At 39.9% G+C, this 22,760-nt stretch overlaps 1 protein-coding gene across 6 annotated transcripts in view; it reads left to right on the top strand.

Moving 5' to 3' along the window:
* The window catches only part of srpk2 (SRSF protein kinase 2), a 141,936-nt gene that overhangs the window by 24,033 nt on the left and 95,143 nt on the right, over positions 1-22,760 (top strand). For 2 of the 6 annotated variants that reach the window (XM_052033951.1, XM_052033954.1), the window contains exon 3: positions 22,191-22,254. The exons of 3 other annotated variants lie outside the window; for them this stretch is intronic. In XM_052033951.1, the coding sequence (XP_051889911.1) occupies positions 22,217-22,254 (38 nt within the window). In that variant the 5' untranslated portion in view covers positions 22,191-22,216. Of the gene's footprint in view, positions 1-22,007; positions 22,255-22,760 lie in introns of those variants that run through there. One more of the 6 variants, XM_052033950.1, reaches the window with a different exon arrangement.

Consider the following 22,760-nt stretch of genomic DNA (forward strand, 5'->3'; position numbering starts at 1 on the left):
AGGATTTTGTACGTTCTCCCATGTCTGTGTGGGTTTCCTCTGGGTGCTCTGGTTTCCTCCCACATTCTAAAGATGTACGGGTAGGTTAATTTGGGTTTAAAAAGGGCGGCATGGACTCATTGGGCTGGAAGGGCCTGTTACCACGCTGTAAATAAAATTAAATTAATTCAAAAAAAAATTTAAAAACTAAATGTGAAAGGTTGAGGCTTTGCAGCAATTTTGATCATAATTGCTGATTACCATACTTTGAATTTACCTGGCAGTGCTAAACAGGCTCATTTGGATTTACAGTCAGGTGCCAATTAGACACAACTTTTGTAGGTCAGAATCTCTAGACTTTCTTGCCTAGTTCCAGTAAAGGCGTGGAATGCTTAGGCTGACGCACATTAACATATTGAAGAATGACTAAGGAAGAAGGTTCAAGGGTTCTTGGTGGGACACTTATAATTTTTGTGAAGAAGGTCCATATAGAGGAAGAACTTTGACTCTCCCTACACTTCCACCATCTGTAGCAGCTAGCACTATTTTACCTAGCTGTTCTCTATTTCTTCATGCAGATCTTAAGGGGCTCCAAGTGAGATGTCCATGATCAAAATGCCCATGATATTTTTCCTTTACTGGCTGCAAAGGGTGGAGTAGCATAACACTTGTGTGGTCCACAGAAAACTTGGTGGAATCTTGGCAAAGTTTCCCAATGTGTTTGAGGAATTCATCACCACTACAAAAGCAATTATTGTGAAGTGCTGAATATTCCTTTAAGTAGCAATTGAAGTAAAGCTCTCAAAAATAATTGGCATGTGTCACGAGGGACCATAAATCAAAGGGCTGACCACCCAGATTCCAGAGTTCCGGCTTCTTTTATCTGTGCTTTTGAAGCTCCATTACCAAGATGGAATCCTGTGTGAAACATAGGTTAAACCTGCATTTCAGCTTAAGGTCTCATTTTGGTCACCTATTTACTGCTAAATGTAGATGTGCATGATGAAAATGTAAATGTTACATCAATGATCATTTACCCTTCTGTATGTAGTACTCATAACAAATATACCTTCTATGTCAAAAATACAGTTCCTTACCTGACCTAGTAGAAGTTTCACTTTTATGACACCCACTGAGTTAACATTCTAGCAACCTGCTGCAATAAGAACACAGAATTGTGCTGGCTTTCTGAAAGATCTAACCATATAGTCTCACCACCCACATCTTGGCTTTGAAGCTCTGGATCTTCATTCGAGAATTACTGTTGAATGTGTTTCCACTACCATATGAGGCAGTGCATTTCAGGTAATAATAGTGCTAGAAAAAGCTTACAAGTGGAACAGGGCATAGGCATAAAAAGTCAAGTTGCCTTGGCCTGATCATGACTTTCATATGTCTGATTATAGAATTAAGAATTCACATTATGTGACAATTGGGATATTTCCCACATTCATCCTCCCATCTCTTTTCTGCATTATTTCTAGTCTTGAATATTTTTGAACTTAAAATCTTGTGTTTGCCAGAGGAAGGTTAAGCAAGGGAGTGTCTTAGAATGAGGGCTTCAGTGAATCAGACAAGGACTGGTATTATTGCTGGCAAGGTTGTCTTTATTGATTCTACCTATTGTTGAATGAGCCAGTGCCTTTGACTGCTTTCTAAATTGGGGTCGTTTTAGACTTTGAAGAGGAGCTTGGTCTTTTTTTCCCCTTACCCTTCTGGTTGGCCTGTTTGAATTATCAGGCATCAGTTATGCAAATGATGTGAGCTGCCCAACGTAGCTGATTGATGAGTCCTCAGGACTGGGGATGTTGGCCTGGCAGAGGGCAGTGAATTTGTTCTGTTTATTCTGTGGTTGGACTTGGAGGATTTTGGCAGAGACAACATTGGCAGTATATTTCCAGGGCCTTGAAGTGCATCCTGTAGGTAGACCAGTTCCCAGAAGCTTATAGGAAGGTAAGGATCCCTGCTACCCAGTAAACCATGATTTTGTGTCTAATCTGAGATCTTAGAAACATAGAAAACTTATAGTACAATTCAGGCCCTTCGGCCCACAAAGCTGTGCCGAACATGTCCCTACCTTAGAAATTACTCGGCTTCCCCATAGCCCTCTATCTTTCTCAGCTCCATGTACCTATCCAAAAGTCTCTTAAAAGACCCCATCATATCCATCTCCACCACAGTTGCTGGCAGCCCATTCCACGCACTCACCACTCTCTGAGTAAAAAAACTTCTCCTTGACATCTCCTTTATACCTACTCCCCAGCACCTTAAATCTATGTCCTCTTGTGGCAACCATTTCAGCCCTGGGGGAAAAAGCCTCTGACTATCCACACGATCAATGCCTCTCATCATCTTATACACCTCTATCAGGCTCCCCACCCTCCCCCGCCGTGGTTCCAAGGAGAAAAGGACGAGTTCCCTCAACCTGTTTTCATGAGGCATGCTCCCCAATCCTGGCAGCATCCTTGTAAATCTCCTCTGCACCCTTTCTATGGCTTCCACATCCTTCCTGTAGTGAGGTGACCAGAACTGAGCACAGTACTCCAAGTGATCTTTATTTTCAAATACCATTTTTTTCAGTTGACCTAAGCTGAATATGATGGTGAATTTTATCATGGATTCCTCCTTCATTGAGAAGAGTCTTCTATTAATTGGTAAATAGGCTGCTTTTTCCAGGGTCTCCTGGTGAACCCTTGTTCCTGAGGGCAGATTGGTCTTTGTCTTGAAGCTGTTGAGTGTAAGAATCATTTTCTCATACACTTCAGTGAACAATTTGACATTGCATTGGAGCTCAGCCTCTGAGATATAAACTCAAGTGTCATCTGCATACTGCAGCTTGAGTACTGAAAGTAATGGGGTCAACAGAACTGCACACAATACTCCCAATGCGGCCTAACCAAAGTATTATACAACTGTAACATCCTGATTCTTGTACTCAATGCCCCAACTGATGAATTTTAAATTTTCTCTCGTTGGAAAAGGTCATTGTCTGGTACTTGCCTTGTATAAATTCTACTTGTCACGTATTGGCCTGAGCCTGGACATTGTACAGTTTGTGGGTATGAGTTGTGAATAAAATTGATCACCATGCAATCAATTACACACCCCTCACTATAGGACCTATCAAATGAGAGGGAGAACCTAGAACAGTACAGTGCGGGAACAGGCCATTTGATCCACAATGCTTGTTCAGATATTGATTCCAAATTAAACTGATCCTATATATCTGCACGTAATCCTTATCCTTCCGTTCCCTGCATGTTTATGTGCCTGACTAAATGCCTCTTAAAAGTCACTATCCTGTCTGCTTCCACCATCACCCTTGGCAGCATGTTCCAGGCACCTACCACACTCTGTGTAATTATATTTAAAAAAATTGCCCCTCACATCTCCTTACTCCCTCTCGCCTTAAAGATATGCCCTTGAAAAGATGACATTTCTACCCTGAGGAAAAAGACTCTCTTTACCCATTTTATGCATGTCATAATGTTATAAACTTCTGTCAGATCTCCGCACAGCCTCTGATGCTCCAGAAAAAACAATCCAAGTGTGTCTAACTTCTCCTTATAGCTCATACTCTCTAATCCCACAATATTCTGGTAGACCTCTTCTGCACCGTCTCCAAAGCCTCCACATCCTTCCTGTAATGGGGCGACTAGAACTGCACACGATATTCCCAAAGCAGTCTAATCAAAGTTTTATACAACTGCAACATGACTTCCTGACTCTTATACTCACTGCCCCAACTGATGAAAGCTAGCATGCTATATGCCGCCTTTACCGCCCTATCTTTTTACCTTCTTTACCGCCCTAGCTATCAGGGATACCAAGAGGCAATACCAACTCAAAATAGAGACTCTGACCAGCCACCAGTTATGGCAGGGCTTACATGCCGTAACAGGCTACAAGACTAAGTTGGGCTGCATAGCTAACAACAGCGCATCCCTTCCTGATGACCTTAACGCATTCTATGCGCGTTTTGAACAAAAAGGAAGTGGATTGTCACCATCCACCCTGACAGCCACCAACACAGCTGAACCTGTGATCACAGTGGAGGACATAAGATCATCTTCCGGAGAGTGAACACGAGGAAAGCACCTGGCCCAGATGGTGTCCTGGGCCGTGTGCTCAGATCTTGTGCTGATCAGCTGGCAGAAGTATTTGTAGACATATTCAACCTCTCCCTGCTTCAGTCTCAGGTTCCCTCCTGTTTTAAGAAGACCACTATCATCCTGGTACCAAAGAAAAGCAAGGTAACATGCCTCAATGTCTACCGACTAGTGGCTCTGACATCCACCACCATGAAGTGCTTTGAGAGGTTGGTCATGGCACGCATCAACTCCAGCCTACCAGACAACCTGGACCCATTGCAATGCGCCTATCGGTGAAACAGGTCTCCAGTGGATGCCATCTCCCTGGCCCTACGCTCAGCTTTGGAGCATCTGGACAGTAAAGACACATGTTAAACTATTGTTTATTGACTACAGCTCTGCCTTCAATACAATAATTCCAAGCAAGCTTATCACCAAACTCTGAGACCTAGGACTCAACACCTCCCTCTGTAACTGGATCCTTGACTTTCTAACAAACAGACCATAATCAGTGAGGATAGGCAGCAGTACCTGCGGCACGATTCTCAATACTGGTGCCCCACAAGGCTGTGTCCTCAGCCCTCTACTCTACTCCCTATACACTCATGACTGTGTGGCCAGATTCTGCTCTAACTCCATCTACAAGTTTGCAGATGATACCACCGTTGTAGGCTGTATCTCAAACAGTGATGAGTTGGAGTACAGGAAGGAGAGAGAGAGAGAGCTTAGTGGAATGGTGTCATGACAACAACCTTTCCCTCAATGTCAACAAAACAAAAGAGCTGGTCATTGACTTTAGGAAAGGGGGCGGTGTACATGCACCTATCTACATCAATGGTGCTGAGGGCAAGAGGGTTGAGAGCCTCAAGTTCCTGGGAGTGAACATCACCAACAGCCTGTCCTGGTCAAATCACGTAGATGCCACGGCCAAGAAAGCTCACCAGCGCCTCTACTTCCTCAGGACGCTAAAGAAATTTGGTTTGTCCCCTTTGACTCTCACAACTTTTACCGATGCACCATAGAAAGCATCCTACCTGGATGTATCACAGCTTGGTACGGCAACTGCTCTGCCCAAGACCGCAAGAAGCTGCAGAGAGTTGTGGACACAGCCCAGCGTATCACGGACACCAGCCTCCCCTCCTTGGACTCTGTCTTTACCTCTCATTGTCTTGGTGTAACAGCCAGCGTAATCAAGGACCCCCACCCACCCAGGCCATTCTCTCTTCTCTCCTCTTCCATCAGGTAGGAGATACAGGTGCCTGAGGGCACATACCACCAGACTTAAGGACAGCTTCTACCCCATTGTGATAAGACTATTGAATGGTTCCCTTATACAACGAATGGACTATGACCTCACGATCTACCTTGTGACCTTGCACCTTATTGCGCTGCACTTTGTCTGCAGCTGTGACCCTTTACTCTGTACTGTTACTGTTTTTTACCTGTACTACATCAATGCACTTTGTACTAACTCAATGTAACTGCACTGTGTACTGAATTGACCTGTACAATTGGTTTGTAAGACAAGTTTTTCACTGTACGTCGGTACAAGTGACAATAATAAACCAATATCAATATTTCTGTTTCCACTTTCATAGAGCAATGGACTTGGACCCCAAGGTCCCTTTGTACGTCAATGCTCCAAAGGGTCCTGCCATTGACTGCATACTTTCTCCTTACATTTGTCCTCCCAAAGTGCAACACCTCACACTTGCCTGGATTAAACTCCATCTTCAATTTCTCCATGCCAAATCTGCTGCTGATCTATATCCTGCTGTATCCTTTGACAACCCTCTTCACTATCCACAACTCCACCAACTTTTTTGTCATCTTCAAACTCTCAAATTCTTCTTTGTTGTTGGGGATTGTTGGCTCTTTTCATCTTTAGTCTAAGATGATGATGACATTTGAAGCTGAGTGATCTTAATTAAACTGATGTTTAACAAAATTATCAAACTTTGTGAGATTTGGTTTTAATTTGTTCTTTGCAGCTAACTTCAATTGTTTGTTCAGAGGACTTTCAAAATAAGTAGTAAATCAGAAGCTGAGCTTGTGAGATAAAGGGGCCTGCTCCCCTCTAGGTAAACATTAATGTACATTTAGAGGAAAATGCAACATTTAATTTGAGGAAATTAAACATACTAAACATTATTATAGAAACTGAACATTATTGATTTGACTTTCCTGTGTGTGAATTATCCAACCTAGCTCATTCATGGAATTTTGCAGTGAATATTACCGCATGGCTGAATAAGAATGTTGTCGTATTTATGCCCCATTCCAAGACTTGAACACACAGCTTTGGTGGGCACCCCATGCAGTATCCAGAGAGGTGTGTTGTTTAAAGTTGCAGCCCTAAATTTTTAAAATTTTTCATGTTTTAGTCAGGTGGACTTTAAAGATTGTTGATAAAAATAGGATTTACCTCTGATATCATCAGGAAGAAGAAATTTAACTGATCATTTGTTAACTAGTTGTTTCTACATTCTTTTTATGTATGCAATCTGAGGAGCACCTATTCAAAGCCAGTGATCTTCATAGTAATTTCCTATACTCGTTGAACGCCTTACCAAGCCATGCTAATCTGCTTCCCTTTAAGTCTCAAAATTTGCCTTTATGACAGAGATTTTAATCATTTATCTATTTTTATGTAGTTTTTTTCTGTTTGGTATCATTCCTGTGAAGTAGCTGAGGACATTTCCATTATATGTGCTCTATAAATGCAAGTTGTTTTCACAGTAGGGAAAAACTTTCATAGATGTGACGAGCTATTATGAAGATGTTAGTGCTCCTTTTATTACACTGGACCTCCTGATACTGTTTCCATTACCACTAGCCTCTACTCTCTGTCTGTCAGATACTTATTTTCTGAATCCTTTCTGAACTCCATCTAATTCAGCACCCTACTGTATACTCTACAACAATAAAGGTCCACAATCAGCCTCTGGAAAAGTGGAGCCTCCTTTCAGCAAAGGCAGACATACACCATTACCTTCAGTGTACCAGTGCATCCTTTTGAGCATCTGAGGAAATGGGTTTTCGAAGTTTAATACCTGAGACTTAACAGAAAACTCATGGTATACTGTACAACAGTGATCCCTCCATATAGACTTCTGATATTTAGACTACAGTAAAACTCCTATCATCTGCTAACCCATTGTTCAGAAATCTTATTGGTTTTGCATCTGGATCACTGGGGCCATGTCCCTGCTCTTGCTTTCCTCTAAATCCATTAGCAGGATAAGTGAAATAATGTTAACATTCTCTCCCAAGCCAGTGTTCCCAGCACTGAGTCCCAACTTGCACTAAGTTGACCTTATTGCGAAGACCACGTCATTTTCCCGCCCAATCTTATGAAGCAGACACACTATTCCTGGCTCTGTTACTGCAAAGACAGAGGAAAAGAATCAACGGCGATAAGAATCAATGGCGTTCTCAAGATCTCTGGAAGGCTTCCTCTTCCACAGATCCTCTAAGGTTGGCAACATTCCCATTATATTGAGGTTGCTGTTTTTATTAACAGCACTACTGCTTGTTGCTTGCCTACCCTCTCTGTCAGCTCTGAACACCTAAGTCTACACAAATAATAATCCACCTGTTATTAGAATTGTTTGATAGCTTCTAAATGCCCTTTCTGCGACTATTACCATTTGCTTAAAGGACCACATTTTCAACTTGACTCTTCTATAATACATCATTTGCATCTGGCAAGGCTGTTACTGCACAACAGCTGTGGAACATACTGCTGCCATTTCTTGAAAGCAGACTTGCTCTATTTCTTCTGGTTGCCTTTATGAGCCCAGTGAAGACCTGTATATTCCATCTGCTTTTAATTTGCTAGTCTTACTGATTTAATCATAATCCATTTGTTTCTGAATAAAATTTGCTACCTTTTCTAAGGTGTAGGCATTCTATCCAAAATACCTGTACCTTGCAATTTTGAACAGATTCCTGCCTTGCACTTCCTCAACAAGGATCATCCCTTTCAGAATGTGGATGTTAATGAAGCATCAGCCTCCGAAATCTAATTTTATTATATAATACTGGTCACGGAGTCTTATTCTATATAAGGTTCCAACTACACTGTTCATTAACCATTAACTATTTGGCTAAGCTTCCTCTCATCCCTTATGATCTTACAAGTACTTACAAACAAAAGATTGGAGTTTGGAGACATCAAGGACTGCAGATACTGGATGTTTGTTGTTTTGCTAAAGATTGGAGTTTGTTTAGTAATACAAGACAACAATGCCAAAAAGACCAGTACAAAGCACGTCAGTGGAGAAAAGATAGATGATCCAAAAGAATGAGAAGTAAATGCAGGCTGGATATGCAAAAAGGAAAGAATTTGAAGATTAAGATCAATATGAAAAACATCTAATATGCTGTAGAAATTTAATTTCTATGTATAATCTGTTTTAAATTTATTTTTCTCTAACGAATATGATGCTTATTTCCAGCAACAAAAAATGTATTGCATAAAATCACATTTAATCTCAGTTCTCATAAAATAATACCTGTCTATGAATAATCGACTATGCAAAGTAAAATACGTAGTTGAAGCATCTGTGACACATTACCATCACATTGCAAATCTGTGTAATATTTCTAAAAAAACACAAAGCAGCAGTCACTTGAATTTGTGCAAGATCCCCAAGTATAAATTCAATTGACACAAGACCATGATGATTGAAATCTCTGACTAACCTTACCAATAATGCTTTCTGCGAAAGAAGAAAACTTGTTTCTGTTCAGTTGTCTTAGGAGAAATTAAGCTAATTTCCCAGCATATTTATATTTTGCACCAAGTAATATGTATTTTATTGCTAAAATAAAACTGGAGTTGATCTGGAAATGATCATGACATATTAAAATGCTGCGTGGATTGTAACATTCCCTCTCAAAATGTATTTTGAAAACTTCTCAGTTGGGGAATGTCAATGGATATGTTTTAACAGTTAGCATTGATTTGCAGCTTCTGTTTTGCCTGGAATCAGCATTTAGTCTTAAATACTTGTCACACTGGTTTTGGTGCTGAAGTTCAACATAGACCACAGACACAAGGTGGCAGTATAGGAATACCTTGTGTCTTGTTCTGTGTTGAGCAGTTTCCTTGCCATTGCATGTTAATTCCTCATGCCCTGTGCCCACATCTTTGGTCCCCCCCCCCCGAACTTCAGTTCCTCCTTTTGATTTCATACAACTAAAGCATTGCATGTTACTCCATAACATATTTGCAGAGACAACTTGCTATCATTTTACTATATTAAGTACAAAATGTCCAAGTCTTAATGATTTAGATTCTGGTCTATCTTAATGATCAGAAAAGCATATTGCCATTAGTGATAATGATGTTAGTATCCGGTAGAAAATTGGCTGTTAGCTGGTAAATGAAATTTTTGTCTGACTGACGAATCATGATTATGAATATGCCATCATTGTGGTTTATAGTTCATCACAGACTCAAAAATTGAAAAAAAATACTAGAAATGGAAAGCAAATTATGAAGATGTGTTTATTACATTGTTTTTACCTGGAGCTGAAAGTAAATTCATTGTAGACTTCTAGATAAGATACCTATTAGTCACATGTACATCGAAACACACAGTGAAATACATCTTTTGCGTAGTATTCTGGGGGAAGCCTGCAAGTGTTGCTACACTTCTGGCGCCAACGTGACATGTCCACAACTTCCTAACCTGTACATCTTTGAAATGTGGGAGGAAACCCATGCAGACAGGGCGAGAACGTACAAACTCCTTACAGACAGTGGAGTGAATTGAACCCAGGTTGCTGGTGCTGTAATAGCGTTACGGTAACTGCTACACTACCGTGCCTGCCCATTAACACCATAAACTATTACCATAAACACATTAATTTTGTTTTGTCATTTATAAACATTTAACTGAATTGGAAAGCAACTTTATAAAAGATAATGTTGATAAAGGTATCACTGGTTGAATTGGCCTGATCTCTGATCCTCCCATTGATGACTATTTGGGTCTGATTTCGACTTGTGGTTGCACTCATTTGATTCCACTTCTATTACATACTTCTGCAGGTACTCAGTAACATTTCAGGTTAGATTCCCAAATTTTCTTGGCAGTGATAGAGTATGTTTTTTTTTTGTTTTCTGGACCTTCCTCACTGGAATTCCTTCTTGCATCTCTGCTCTAATAATAAACAATGAATGAAAAACCATCATGTTTACAATAGTTCCCCTGGACTTGAAATGATCAAAATTATATATTTTTGTTTAAAAAGGTCATGGTGCCTGTTATTTGTGAATTTATAAGCTGATAATAATTTCTTCTGCAATTTTCTTTGTTGGATTTGGGAATGATACACTTGAAACCCGAACAGCATAATTATGTCAATTTGAGATTAAATTTTCCATGTTTGAAGATGATACAAACATTGGAAGTGTGGTCAATGGTGAGATGGATAGTTAAGGCCTGCAACTAAACTTCAGCTGGCTGAGTGGGTGACAAATGATAGATGAAACTTAACACACAAGTGCAAAGTGATATACTTTGGAAGAAAGAATAGAGGGACAATATAGACAGCTAAACGAGGTAACTCTAAAAGTGTGCAGGAACAAAAGTACCAGGACGTGCATGCATGCATACATAAATTGGAAGGCTTATTAGTACAACATATGGGATTGTGGGACTCATAAATAGAGACATAGAGAACACAGTTATATTGAACCTGTGCAAAATGAATATTAGGTCAAAATTGGAGTATTGAGTCAAATTGTGATCGCCACATTTTAGGAAGGATGTGAAAGACCTAAAATGGTTGCAACAAAGGTTTACTAGAATGGTTCCAGAAATGGGGGCTTTCAGCTATAAATTTAGATTCAAAAAGCTGCTGGTGTTTTCATCCTAGCTAAAGCAATCATGATCTTGTGCACTCTATCAAACCTCCTCTCCACCAAGGAGGAAGCTGTTCTCATTAACAATGGCTCAAGGGGTAGGAGCAGAGATTGAAAATTTTGGATAAAAGATAAATGGGGTAATGAGAAAAATACTTTTTTCCTTTGAGAGTAGATAGTTTCTGGAATTCACTGAACATCAGTGGTGGAAGTAAAGTTAGTTTCTTTAAAGGGAATTGGATAGACACTTGAGTGAAGATAATTTTCAGGGCTATGAGGATTGTTCGACACTGAGGTGGTGTAGACTCTGGGTCAAATGAACTCCTCCTGAGCTGTATTGCCATTCTAACATTTTGTAAATGAGGCTGGAAGTCACAGTACTCCAGCACAGAAACATGCTGACCTGATCTTCTGCCTAGTCCCATCTACCTGCAGCTGACCATATCCCTCCAACCCACCTCCTCCCCCCCCCCCCCCCCCCCCAAATCCGTGTACCTATCCAAATGTTACAATTGAACCCGTATCTACCACTTCTGCTGTCAGCTGGTTACACACTCTCGCCACCATCTTAGTGAAGAGGTTTCCCCTCAGGTTCCCTTTATAAATTTCACCTTTCACCCTAAACCTATGTCCTCCAGTTCTAGTCTCACCCAACCTTGGGGGGAGGGGGGTAGAAAGCCTACATGCATGCATTCACCCTATCTATACCCCTTATAATTTTATATGCCTCAAAGATCTCCCATTATTCTTCTGAACTCTAGGGAATAAAGTCCTAACCTATTCACCCTTTCCCTATAACTCAGGTCCTCAAGTTCTGGCAACATCCTTGTAAATTTTCTCTGCACTCTTTCAAGCTTATTGACATTTTTCCAATAGGTTGGATGACCAGAACTGTACACAGTACTCTAAATTCAGCCTCACCAACATATTGTGCAACTTCAACATAACATCCCAACTCCTGTACTCGGTGCCCTGATTTAGGAAGGCCAAAGTGCCAACAGCTGTCTTTCCGACCCCATGTACCTGTGATGCCACTTTCAAGGAGCTGTGGACCTGTATTCGCAGGTCTCTCTATTTTACCGCATACCTCAGAGCCCAACCATTCACTATGTAAGTTTTACCCTGCTTTATCCTCCCAAAGTGCAGCACCTCACACTTGTCTGCATTAAATTCCATCTGCCATATTTCAGCCTATCCTCCTAGCTGGTCAAGATCATGCTGCAAGCTTTGATAGCCTTCTTCGCTGTCCACTACACCCCCAATCTTGGTGTCATCTGCAAATTTGCTGATCCAGTTTACCACATTATCGTCTAAATTATTAATATAGATGATAAACAACAACAGATCCAGCACCGATCCCTGTGGCACATCACTAGTCACAGGACTTCAGTCAGAGAGACCACCATCTACTACCACTCTCTGGCTTCTCCAGCTAAGCCAATGTTGAATCCAATTGGCTACTTAATCCTGAATGTCAAGTGACTTAACCTCCTGGAGCAGTCCCCCATGTGGGACTTTGTCAAAGGACAATGTGGACAGCGTCCACCATCTTTCCCTCATCGACCTGCTTGGTAACTTCCTTGAAAAGCTCTATAAGATTAGTTAGACATAACCTACCACGCACAAAGCCATGTGGACTATCCCTAATTAGGCCCTGTCCATCCAAATACTTACATATCCTGTCCTTTAGAATGCCTTCCAATAACTTACCCATGACTGACATCAGGCTCACTGGCTTATAATTTCCTGGCCTTTCTTGAACCATGGAACAACATTAACTATCCTCCAGTCCTCTGGCATCTCACCCATGGCTAAGGATGTTTTAAATATCTCTGCCAGGGCGTCTGCAATTTCTGCACTAGCCTCCCCCAAGGTCTGAGGGGACACATTGTCAGGCATTGGGGATTTATCCACTTTAATTCACCTCAAGACAGCCAGCGCCTCTACTTCTGTAATCTAGATATGACCCATGACCTCACTCCTCTCTTGCTTCAGTTCTCTAGTCTCTGTGTCTGTCTCCAGAGTAAATACAGATGCAAAAAAATTCATTTAAGATCTCCCATATCTCTCTCGGCTCCATGCATAGATGACCACACTGACCTTCAAGAGAAGTAGTTGTGTCCTTTGCTGTCCTTATACCTTATATGCGCCACCTTCACCAGGGCCACAATATTCCTCCATAACCAAGGTTCTGTAAACCTGCAAGTCTTGCCTTTTATTTTAACAGGAACATGCAGTTTCTGTAGTCTCAATATTTCACTTTTGAAAGCCTCCCACTTACCAAGCATCTCTTTGCTGGAAAACAGCCTATCCTAATCCACGCCTGCCAGATCCCTTCTGATGCCATCAAGATTGGCCTTATTCCAATTTAGAATCTCAAAGTCTATCACTTCCTTTTGGCTTTATGATCTTGCAGTAACTTTTGCATCAGAGGAGGAACGAAGCGGCTACCAGGTTTCTCACAAAAACCAGTCAGCTTACAGTTGATCTTAGAATGCATTTACCGGAATTTTTAGCCACAGGATCTACTCAACCAATGGTCTTAAAGGAACATTAAGTTCACAGGTAAGCTATGTAACTGCAAAATTGTTAAATAACATCAATGCAGGTATGATAGTTGAAGAAAAATTGTTGAGACTTGCAAGAGGATGGAGGGTAATGCTGAAGATCAGCACAGATGTTTGTTTTGGCTTTGTTATTTGGTAGCAAAATTAATTGCAATTCATGTCTTATCACTTAATTTGCTCCTTTGTAAATTTTCAACAATTCTGTGATACCTTGACAAATTCCTAAATCTTAACAGAAAACTGACGCCATTTGCCATTGGAAAGATGTACTAAGTTTGAGCTCCAGTAATGTCTGCCTGACTTCATAACTGAAACATGGAATATGTATGGAGAAACTGCTACGTAGATTCTAAAGATATTTTTCCTGGGGGTGAAAAAAAGAATTGTAAATTCTGTATTTTCAATTGTGAATGTGGAAGGAAATTAATCTTAAACAGAACAGTAATTGATGGCAGCAAAGGATGTTGCTGTAAGTTGCAATTATTCTTTAACTATTTCCCACTCTCCCCTGCTGAACTGATTTGTCTTGTTAAATTAAACAACATACAGTGGCATGCAAAAGTTTGGGCACCCCTGGTCAAAATTTCTGTTTCTGTGAATAGCTAAGCGAATAAAAGATGACCTGATTTCCAAAAGGCATAAAGTTAACGATGACACATTTCTTTAATATTTTAAGCAAGATTACTTTTTTATTTCCATCCTTTACAGTTTCAAAATAAAAAAAAGGAAAAGAGCCCGAAGCAAAGGCTTGGGCACCCTGCATGGTCAGTACTTAGTAACACCCCCTTTGGCAAGTATCACAGCTTGTAAACGCTTTCTGTAGCCAGCTAAGAGTCTTTCAATTCTTGTTTGGGGGATTTTCACCCATTCTTCCTTGCAAAAGGCTTCTAGTTCTGAGAGATTCTTGGGCCGTCTTGCATGCACTGCTCTTTTGAGGTCTATCCACAGATTTTCGATGATGTTTAGGCTGGGGAACTGTGAGGGCCATGGCAAAACCTTCAGCTTGTGCCTCTTGAGGTAGTCCATTGTGGATTTTGAGGTGTGTTTAGGATCGTTATCCTGTTGTAGAAGCCATCCTCTTTTCATCTTCAGCTTTTTTTTTAAACAGACGGTGTGATGTTTGCTTCCAGAATTTGCTGGTATTTAATTGAATTCATTCTTCCCTCTACCAGTGAAATGTTCCCCGTGCCACTGGCTGCAACACAAGCCCAAAGCATGATCGATCCACCCCCGTGCTTAACAGTTGGAGAGGTGTTCTTTTCATGAAATTCTGCACCCTTTTTTCTCCAAACTTTCCTGCGTCCTCATCACAAAATTCAGCATCAGAAGTTTGCAAAGGAACATCTAAACAAGACTGATGCATTTTGGAAACAAGTCCTGTGGACTGATGAAGTTAAAATAGAACTTTTTGGCCGCAATGAGCAAAGGTATGTTTGGAGAAAAAAGGGTGCAGAATTTCATGAAAAGAACACCTCTCCAACTGTTAAGCATAGGGGGGTGGATCGATCATGCTTTGGGCTTGTGTTGCAGCCAGTGGCACGGGGAACATTTTACTCACTTAGCTATTCACTGTAACAGACATTTTGACCAGGGGTGCCCAAACTTTTGCATGCCACTGTACATACAGTTGTAGCACAGGATTAGACTTTAATGATGTGTTGTAGTCAAAATTCACATTGGAATATCATCTGCAAAAAAAACTGGTCAGCCTTAAATACTATTTTTCACTTTTGATCACAACATTCTAAGCCTATTATCAGTAAAAGGTGAATAATATCAGGTGGTCACCACAACTTAAGCAGTGTAGAGCAGAGACATGGATTGATAACCAAACAGCCCTTTTGATCTCTATTAACCATTTGACAAGTAGCATTATATTGCTCTTTCAACTTTTGCTTCTCTTCCAAGTGTTTCATTATTGCTATGTCAATTGAAAATACAGCATCTATCCTGTGTGACCACTGACTACACTCAACTCTACCTCACTGTAATCTTTCAACCCCACTCTTGTCTCTAAATTGTCCATAGAACCTAGAACACTACAGCACAGTACAGGCCCTTAAGCCCACAATGTTGTGCCGACATTTTGACCTGCTCTAAGATCTATCTAACCTTTCCCTCCCACATTATTCTATTTTTCCTATTTTTCTATCATTCATGTGTTAATCTAAGAGTGTATTAAATGTCCCTGATGTATCTGCCCCCACAACCTCTGCTGGCAGTGTGTTCCATGCACCCACCACTCTCTGTGTGTAAAACAAAACAACTTACCCCTGATATCCCCCTTATATCTTCTTCCAATCACCTTAAAATGATGTCTTCTCATGTTAGCCATTGTCGCCCTTTATATCCCAGATGGTGGTCTAAAACTGAACCATTCTGTTTGAAATCTTGCCGTCATTATTTGATCCCAAGGTACATTTTGGACCACCTGTCCACAACAGAACTGTCTATTTCCACCTGCGTTACCACCCAGCTCTGCTTTGCTTGGGGATACTTGCTGAAGCTGTGCTGCCTTTGTTACCTTGTAACTTAGTGCTCTCCTGGTCAGCCCCACACAGCCGAGCTTTGTAAATTTGAAGACACTCCAAAACTCTGCAGACCATTATTTTTCAAGCGCACCAAGACCTGTTCACCCCTTATATCTGGATTTGCTGACCTACATATGCTTCTAGTTAAGTAATTTCTGAATTTTAAAGTACATAACTTTGCTTTCAAATCCCTTTTAGTCTTGTTTTTCCCTCCCCATGGGTAATCTCATCAGCCCTATTAATTCTTTGACATAGCTGCTCTCCACCAATTCTTGTTATCATATCATCCCTGAATTTAATAATTCCTCCATTGGTGATTCAGCCACTTGCTTTCAGCTGCCAAGGTCTTTGTGTCTGAAATTTCCTATTTCAATTTCTCCATTGCTATACTTCCCACTTTTAAAATACCCCTTAAAGCCCATCACCGTAACAAAGCTTTCAATCTAATATCCTCATATGTGGTTTGTTCAAATGTTGATTGATAATGTTTCCATGAAGTTTGGGATGTGACTGTTAAAGGCACTATATAAATACATTGTTGTTGTAAATATGCAGGAATTTAAACAATATCAAGCTTGCACAGGCTGTTGTTTGAGTAAGCCCATGTGATTTCTTTCCTCCCTGTGTATTTTCAAATTATTCCCAACTCTTTTTGCTTATGGATTTAATCTCATTTTATTACAAATAGATTTCAAAGATTTTAAAATTTTCTTTCATCATTATGAAGTATATTGTCAGAATCTTTAATTAATTGAGGTTATCTTTAGTTTTAAGATGAAAAATTAGATTCTGTGCAATAGAGCTCTTGCAATTCATGACTGCCATGTGTTGATGAATGTATGTGTCTGTCTATTTTAAGAAGGAGGCTATTGTGGAATTATGTCATTCACTCACTGCTAATCAAAGGTCAATTGTACTTCCAAAGCCAGATGAATAAGATAATGGGATACATATCGTTTGAAACATCATTCTTTTACTTCTAATGCTGAAGGAAATATGTCGAGGTATTCATAAACAGTCATGACTATTATAAAAGATTTTTTTAAAGAAAGGAAGTGGAAGATTAGATAGGAAGAAATGTTATTGGGAGGGGGTTGAAATGTTTTTTTTGGTGAGATTTTAAAAATGGAGAGACAGGATTTGGGGAGTAGTCCCAAGGAATAAGACTGAGGTGATTGAAGGGTCTGAGACAAAATCTCTGCCTTGAGCCAGGAGGGATTACGTCATCTTTTGCAGATCTTGTTTATTTTTCAGTTGGAGGCATTCGCAATTTTACTAAAGGCTTTGAAGCATGTCAACTGCCTTCATTTCATTTAAAGAATACTTTGTTTATTCAATGGAGACAGAAATTAGCAGTCTGGGAATGCAAAATGGTCATTTGCAAAATAAAAATTCAATGGGATTGTTGTCCAACTGACTAAAATAATAGTTGCAACATCATTCTGAGTAAAGGTCTCTCTGTAGGCACACTTTTGAAATTTCTGTATGCCCCTTTCCTACCGACATGAGGTAGCTATTCTCAGAAAATGCCTCGCAGGCAACCAGTTAATTTCCATGCTTTGGGATCTGTTTCCATAGCTAATGAGTTGCCCTGAAATTTCCTATAATTTCCCAAGGATTCCCATACATATATCAAGAACAAGAGGATAACTAGGGAGAGGGTAGGGCAACTCAAGGGTAAAGGAGGGAACTTGTGCTTGGAAGTGGGAGGTGTGGGCGAAGTCCTAAGTGAGTACTTGGCATCGGTTTTTAACCAAGGAGAAGGACGTAGAGGATAGTGAGATCAGTGTGGAACATGCTAATGTACCAGCTCTACAGGCAGAAGTCAAGTAGAAACCAATGTCCTAAAATACAAATGATGGATCAAGTGAACACAAGAAGCTCAGCGATTCAATGACAGCCATGACATGCACAGGTTTTTCAGCACTGTAAAAGCCATCTACAACCCAAACATCCTAAGAGCTACCCCGCAGAGAATTGAGGACGAGGGTGAACTTGCTATGGACAGAAAGGCAATCATTCCCCACTGGAAGAAGCCTCCAAAGACAACCTCAGCTGCAACTGTTCTTGATGTGAGTTCCTTTGACCATCCTGCAACAACCTACTTGGGCCAGATATGCTGTCACATCCTGGCTGACAAGAGGATAAAAGAGTACTATCTCAACTTAAAAAAAAGTCCTTTAGTCCTAAAACTTGGCAGTGAAGAACTGCAGTCATGAATCCATAACCTCATTATCCACATCTGGGAAGAAGAAGATATACCAGGGCACCTCAGAAATGCCATAATTGTGACTATCTTTGAGAGGAGAGAATTCAACTGTGGTAACTGCAGAACTCTCTGCTGTCTGCCAAAGGGAGTCGTCACCAGAGTGTTCCTTGATCACCTCTTCCTAGTGGTCAAAGAACTGCTCATCAAATTGCAATGCATTTCTCTCCATCTAGAGGCACAGTAGACATGATTTTCACAAAACAGTTCCAAGAAAAACGCACTGAGTATGATAAGGCACCATAAGTGGCCTTTCTCAACCTGACTAAAGCATTTAACTCCATCAATCAGATGGTCTGTGGTACATTCTCCTTGAATTCTGCTGCCCGCACAACTTCACCTCCATTTTATATTTGTTCTGCGACAATATGCTGCTAGTTCCCATATCTTGGGAGCTAACTCTTGGCAAAGGTAGACATTAGTGATGAAATTCACCACTATCTTCAATGCAGCAGCACAGCCTTCAGTTGATTAAGAAATATATTTGAGATAATTGAAGATAAAGGCCTCTGAACTAGCAGAAAACATGGTGTATTGGTCAGCAGTGACCCAGCCCTCCTTTATTCTTAGAGTCGAACAACTTGCACCAGGGACCTTGGAAGGATAAGTATTTTCTTGGATCAGTTTTCAGAATCTCAACTGTATCTTTCACCCAAACTCTAGCAGAAGCATTGTGTGTCCCTCAACCATACTCACTGCCTCCATGAGTAAATTTACATTTTCATCCTTGATTAGCCCCACCTGATGAGAGGGATTTGGGTCATGAATCTAATTTAATGCATCCTTTTCCTGAAACCATGGAATCTATAATGCAGAATACAAGAGCTTGGTAAGGATTGTCAGGAGATTAGGAGTTCAAGAAATGGAGAGGCAAATTCAGTGAAGGATTTTAAAAAGGACAACAATATTTTAAATTTTGATTACGGGAGATTATGTAAGTCACTGGCATCTTGGGGTAGTCCCTTTTGATTAAGGGTGACTTGTCTCTATTCAACTTATGTATTCTGATTTGGCAAGTGAGGCCAATGTGGGAACTGCAGAGTCGCTCACAGGTGAGGCAAGAGGTGCCTGACAGCAAGAGAATGCACAGTTTGTGAGGTGGTAGGCAGCTTCCACCATTTATGCAAGCCTTCCATGTATTTTCTGATGGATGGATTTGAGGCTTCTAATACCATCCCAAAAATTGCTTCCCTACCTTGAGCAATAATGGGTCAAGGATTCCCAAGAGTCTATGGGGATGTTGAATTGTTTTCAAGGAGACTTTGAGCACATGCAGAAGCTACTTGGATGTGAACCTGAACGGCAGGGTTATGGACCTGTATTTCTTGCCTGAGTAGCATGGATGCTGTGGGCCAGGTGGCCTGTGTCATAACTTTCGTATCATTCTGTGATGGTTGAACATATCTACATGTTTGCTATAAGATCTAGAGAATATTTAGCTCGAATATGGTAGGAAAGTCATCCAACATTTCTGCATTGCAAAGAAAAAAAAGTAACCATTAAGTATAAATAGTTATTCTTGCTAACAACTAGGCAGCCCAATTTTGTGGCAGCAAATAAAGGTTTGAGATTAATTATTCAATCAAATGAATATCAAGAAAAGATCCGACCAAAATCTAAATTTGTGATTGCTAATCCCAAAATATATAGTCAGAGAATTTACAAATTCAAACTTGTGCAGGTACTGGAAATATGAAGTAATAAAAAGCTGAATACCTGGTGGATCAGGCATCTTTTGTGGAAGAATAGCAGAGCTGATGATTCAGGGTAATGATTTTCATAGCAATTAAATATTTTTTCAGATATTTACCATTATATGAATTGGCTTTAACACTTTGTCAGGTGTTTAAAGTTAGTGAAGGGTATTGAGCAAGTCAGTGGTGAGGTAGAGCTGGTTTTCATCAGCATGCATGTAGAAATTGAGGCTGTTGTGTTACCCAGGAACAGCTTATAGATGAGAAGTAGGGTGCAAAGGACCAAATGTGGAAGAATAGCAGAGCTGATGATTCTGTAGTCGGGTACCAAGTAAATGGGGTTTCACAAAGTTGGGCGATATTGGAGATGTGTTAGAGGAAAATTAATTGCTGTGCCTTGAAAGCTGATTATTTTCTAGCATCTACAATTTATAGAGAAGACATCACAGAATCATGAACTTATTACGTGGCCTAAACTCCAAGGACAACGTAGCATAACTTTCTAAAATGCTGCAGATCAGTATCTAGGGCAGTATCTGCATCAGGATCACCATTTCTCAATACTGATGCAGAGATTCATACCTGCATAACATCACGCATTGCTTCCAGAATTTTTTCATTCATCCTATTTTCATTAATATTCAATTTGCAATGTTTTTATAAAATTTTTTCCATTCCTCCTCTTCAATTCTTTGCACGTTATCTATTACTAATTTTATTTACCATTGTTAGTTACGATTTTATTATGGGACTCCCTTTTAAAGTTTCACTTTATTTCTACCATTCTATTGATAAATAACTGTTAACCTGAGTGACAGTGTACAAACTAGATTAACACATTTAAACATTGTCCATTACTTCTCCTTCACTTATTGCTCACTTTCTCAGCTGAGTTATTTTTAGCTTGATCCTTAAATTACAGAAATTTCCCTTCCTATCCGGTATCTTTTTCTTTATCTTCATTGTTTTTTCTCTAATTTTACACTGATGCCACCTGGGTTGGAGACTTTTTCCCCAATCATTTTGTCCTGTCCATTGATTATTTCTCCCACTTTATTTCTCAGAAGCAATCGTAGCATTTGCTCTTTTCAAAAGCAGAATGCTAACGTTTTTGGAAGTCTGAGACAAAAGCAGAAAGTGCCTCAGATACTCCACAGTATCTGTAAAGAAGGAAATCGAGTTCATATTTCAGATTTCTGACTAATCTTTTCAACTTGGTTTCATAAGCTGTTAAACAGTTTAGCTGCCTCCTTGTACCAATAGATACTAATTTATAGCAAATGACTTTTACCTGTTCCTCCTTTCTGTATTTTGTCAGTCATCAATCGGCTATTTTTCACCTCTGATTAAGGTCACTAACCTAAAATGTTAACCTGTTTTGAAATGGTAAGCTACCATCTATTGAATGAGTTGTTTGCATTATTTTTTATTTCTGATTAACAACATTTCCTGTTTTTTTATTTTGATGTAAGAATGTATGAATTACTTTTGGTCTATATTATTATACAAACACCAATGTCATTCTCAGGTTGTACAACTATGCCAACCAAGGAAACGTAGATTTAAATTATTGAGCATTTTTAGGTATTGTAATTGCTGTATGCTTTTGTAAAATATTGAACACTTGATATGTCTTAGCTTTTTAATCAGGCAATTCAGATTGTTCTTGCAACAGCATTACATAACTAAGCAGTAAATATGACTGGCTGGCTAAAATTTACTAACAAAGGCACAATGAAATATCTACAGTATCACTAGGAGAGAACTGATGTAAAATAGTTTATTTGGTTATAATCAAGGTGAGAAAAGAGTCTTAATTTTATTAAGCTGTTCATCTAATGCAGCTTTCAAACAAGCTCCACTAATCTATAATTGCTGCATCTGGTGTGACATCAATCGTATGTTGGTACAGCCTGGAAAGCTACCCCTACATTGAAAAAAAAGTGGTACTGTACTTCCTGTTTTCATAAACGGTCATGTGCACATTTTAGTGAAGCTTGATTCCTCTGGAGCTTTCTCTCCCTCCCTCTCTCTTTTTTTCTCAGAGCAGTGAATTACAGTACACGCAGAAGGATTTGAAACCTGTGGCCTCAATCTGGTTTAGCCAGAATATCTAAATTTTGAAGATTAGGTTTTTTAAAGAAACCAGAGGTACTCGGCTCTGAACGTTTTCTAATTTTTCCAGAAACCAAGCAGAAGATTGAGCTGCTGATGTCAGTTAACTCTGGGAAGTCGTCCTCTTCAGAAAGGTACAGCAAACATCCATTGCACCCAGAATTGATGGTAAAGGCAGACAGTGGGAAATCTAAAGGAAGGAAGGAGGGAGGGAGGGAAGGAGAAAGGAGCTGCCAATGTTGAAACGTCAGCTAAGAAAGCTTCACTGCATTGGTTAACATACATTTTTCAGAATCTATTTTTATTCTGGAGGCTTGTTGCATTTGTTGAGGGTATCTGAGGCTTATTCATTTGTGTATTATGCTAACAGGGTGCATAACTTAAATCAAATAGCAAAAATTAACGTGCTGCATATTGTACTAATTTAAGTTTTTTTTCCTTTCCTGCTGTGGCATGCACAGAACATGAGTACAGAGCATCCCACTCACTATAATGCTTTTTAGGTCTGAGCCAATTCTGAAAAGGAGTGTCTGTGCCTTGGACATGAAATCACTAACCCATAGATTAGTCAATGAAGCAGACATGATGCTGCTTCAAGGTTCGGTTCTGTTCTGTAAGAACATGTTTATCTGATGCAGTA

Source organism: Pristis pectinata, chromosome 19 (assembly GCF_009764475.1).
Source record: "Pristis pectinata isolate sPriPec2 chromosome 19, sPriPec2.1.pri, whole genome shotgun sequence".
Taxonomy (NCBI): domain Eukaryota; kingdom Metazoa; phylum Chordata; class Chondrichthyes; order Rhinopristiformes; family Pristidae; genus Pristis; species Pristis pectinata.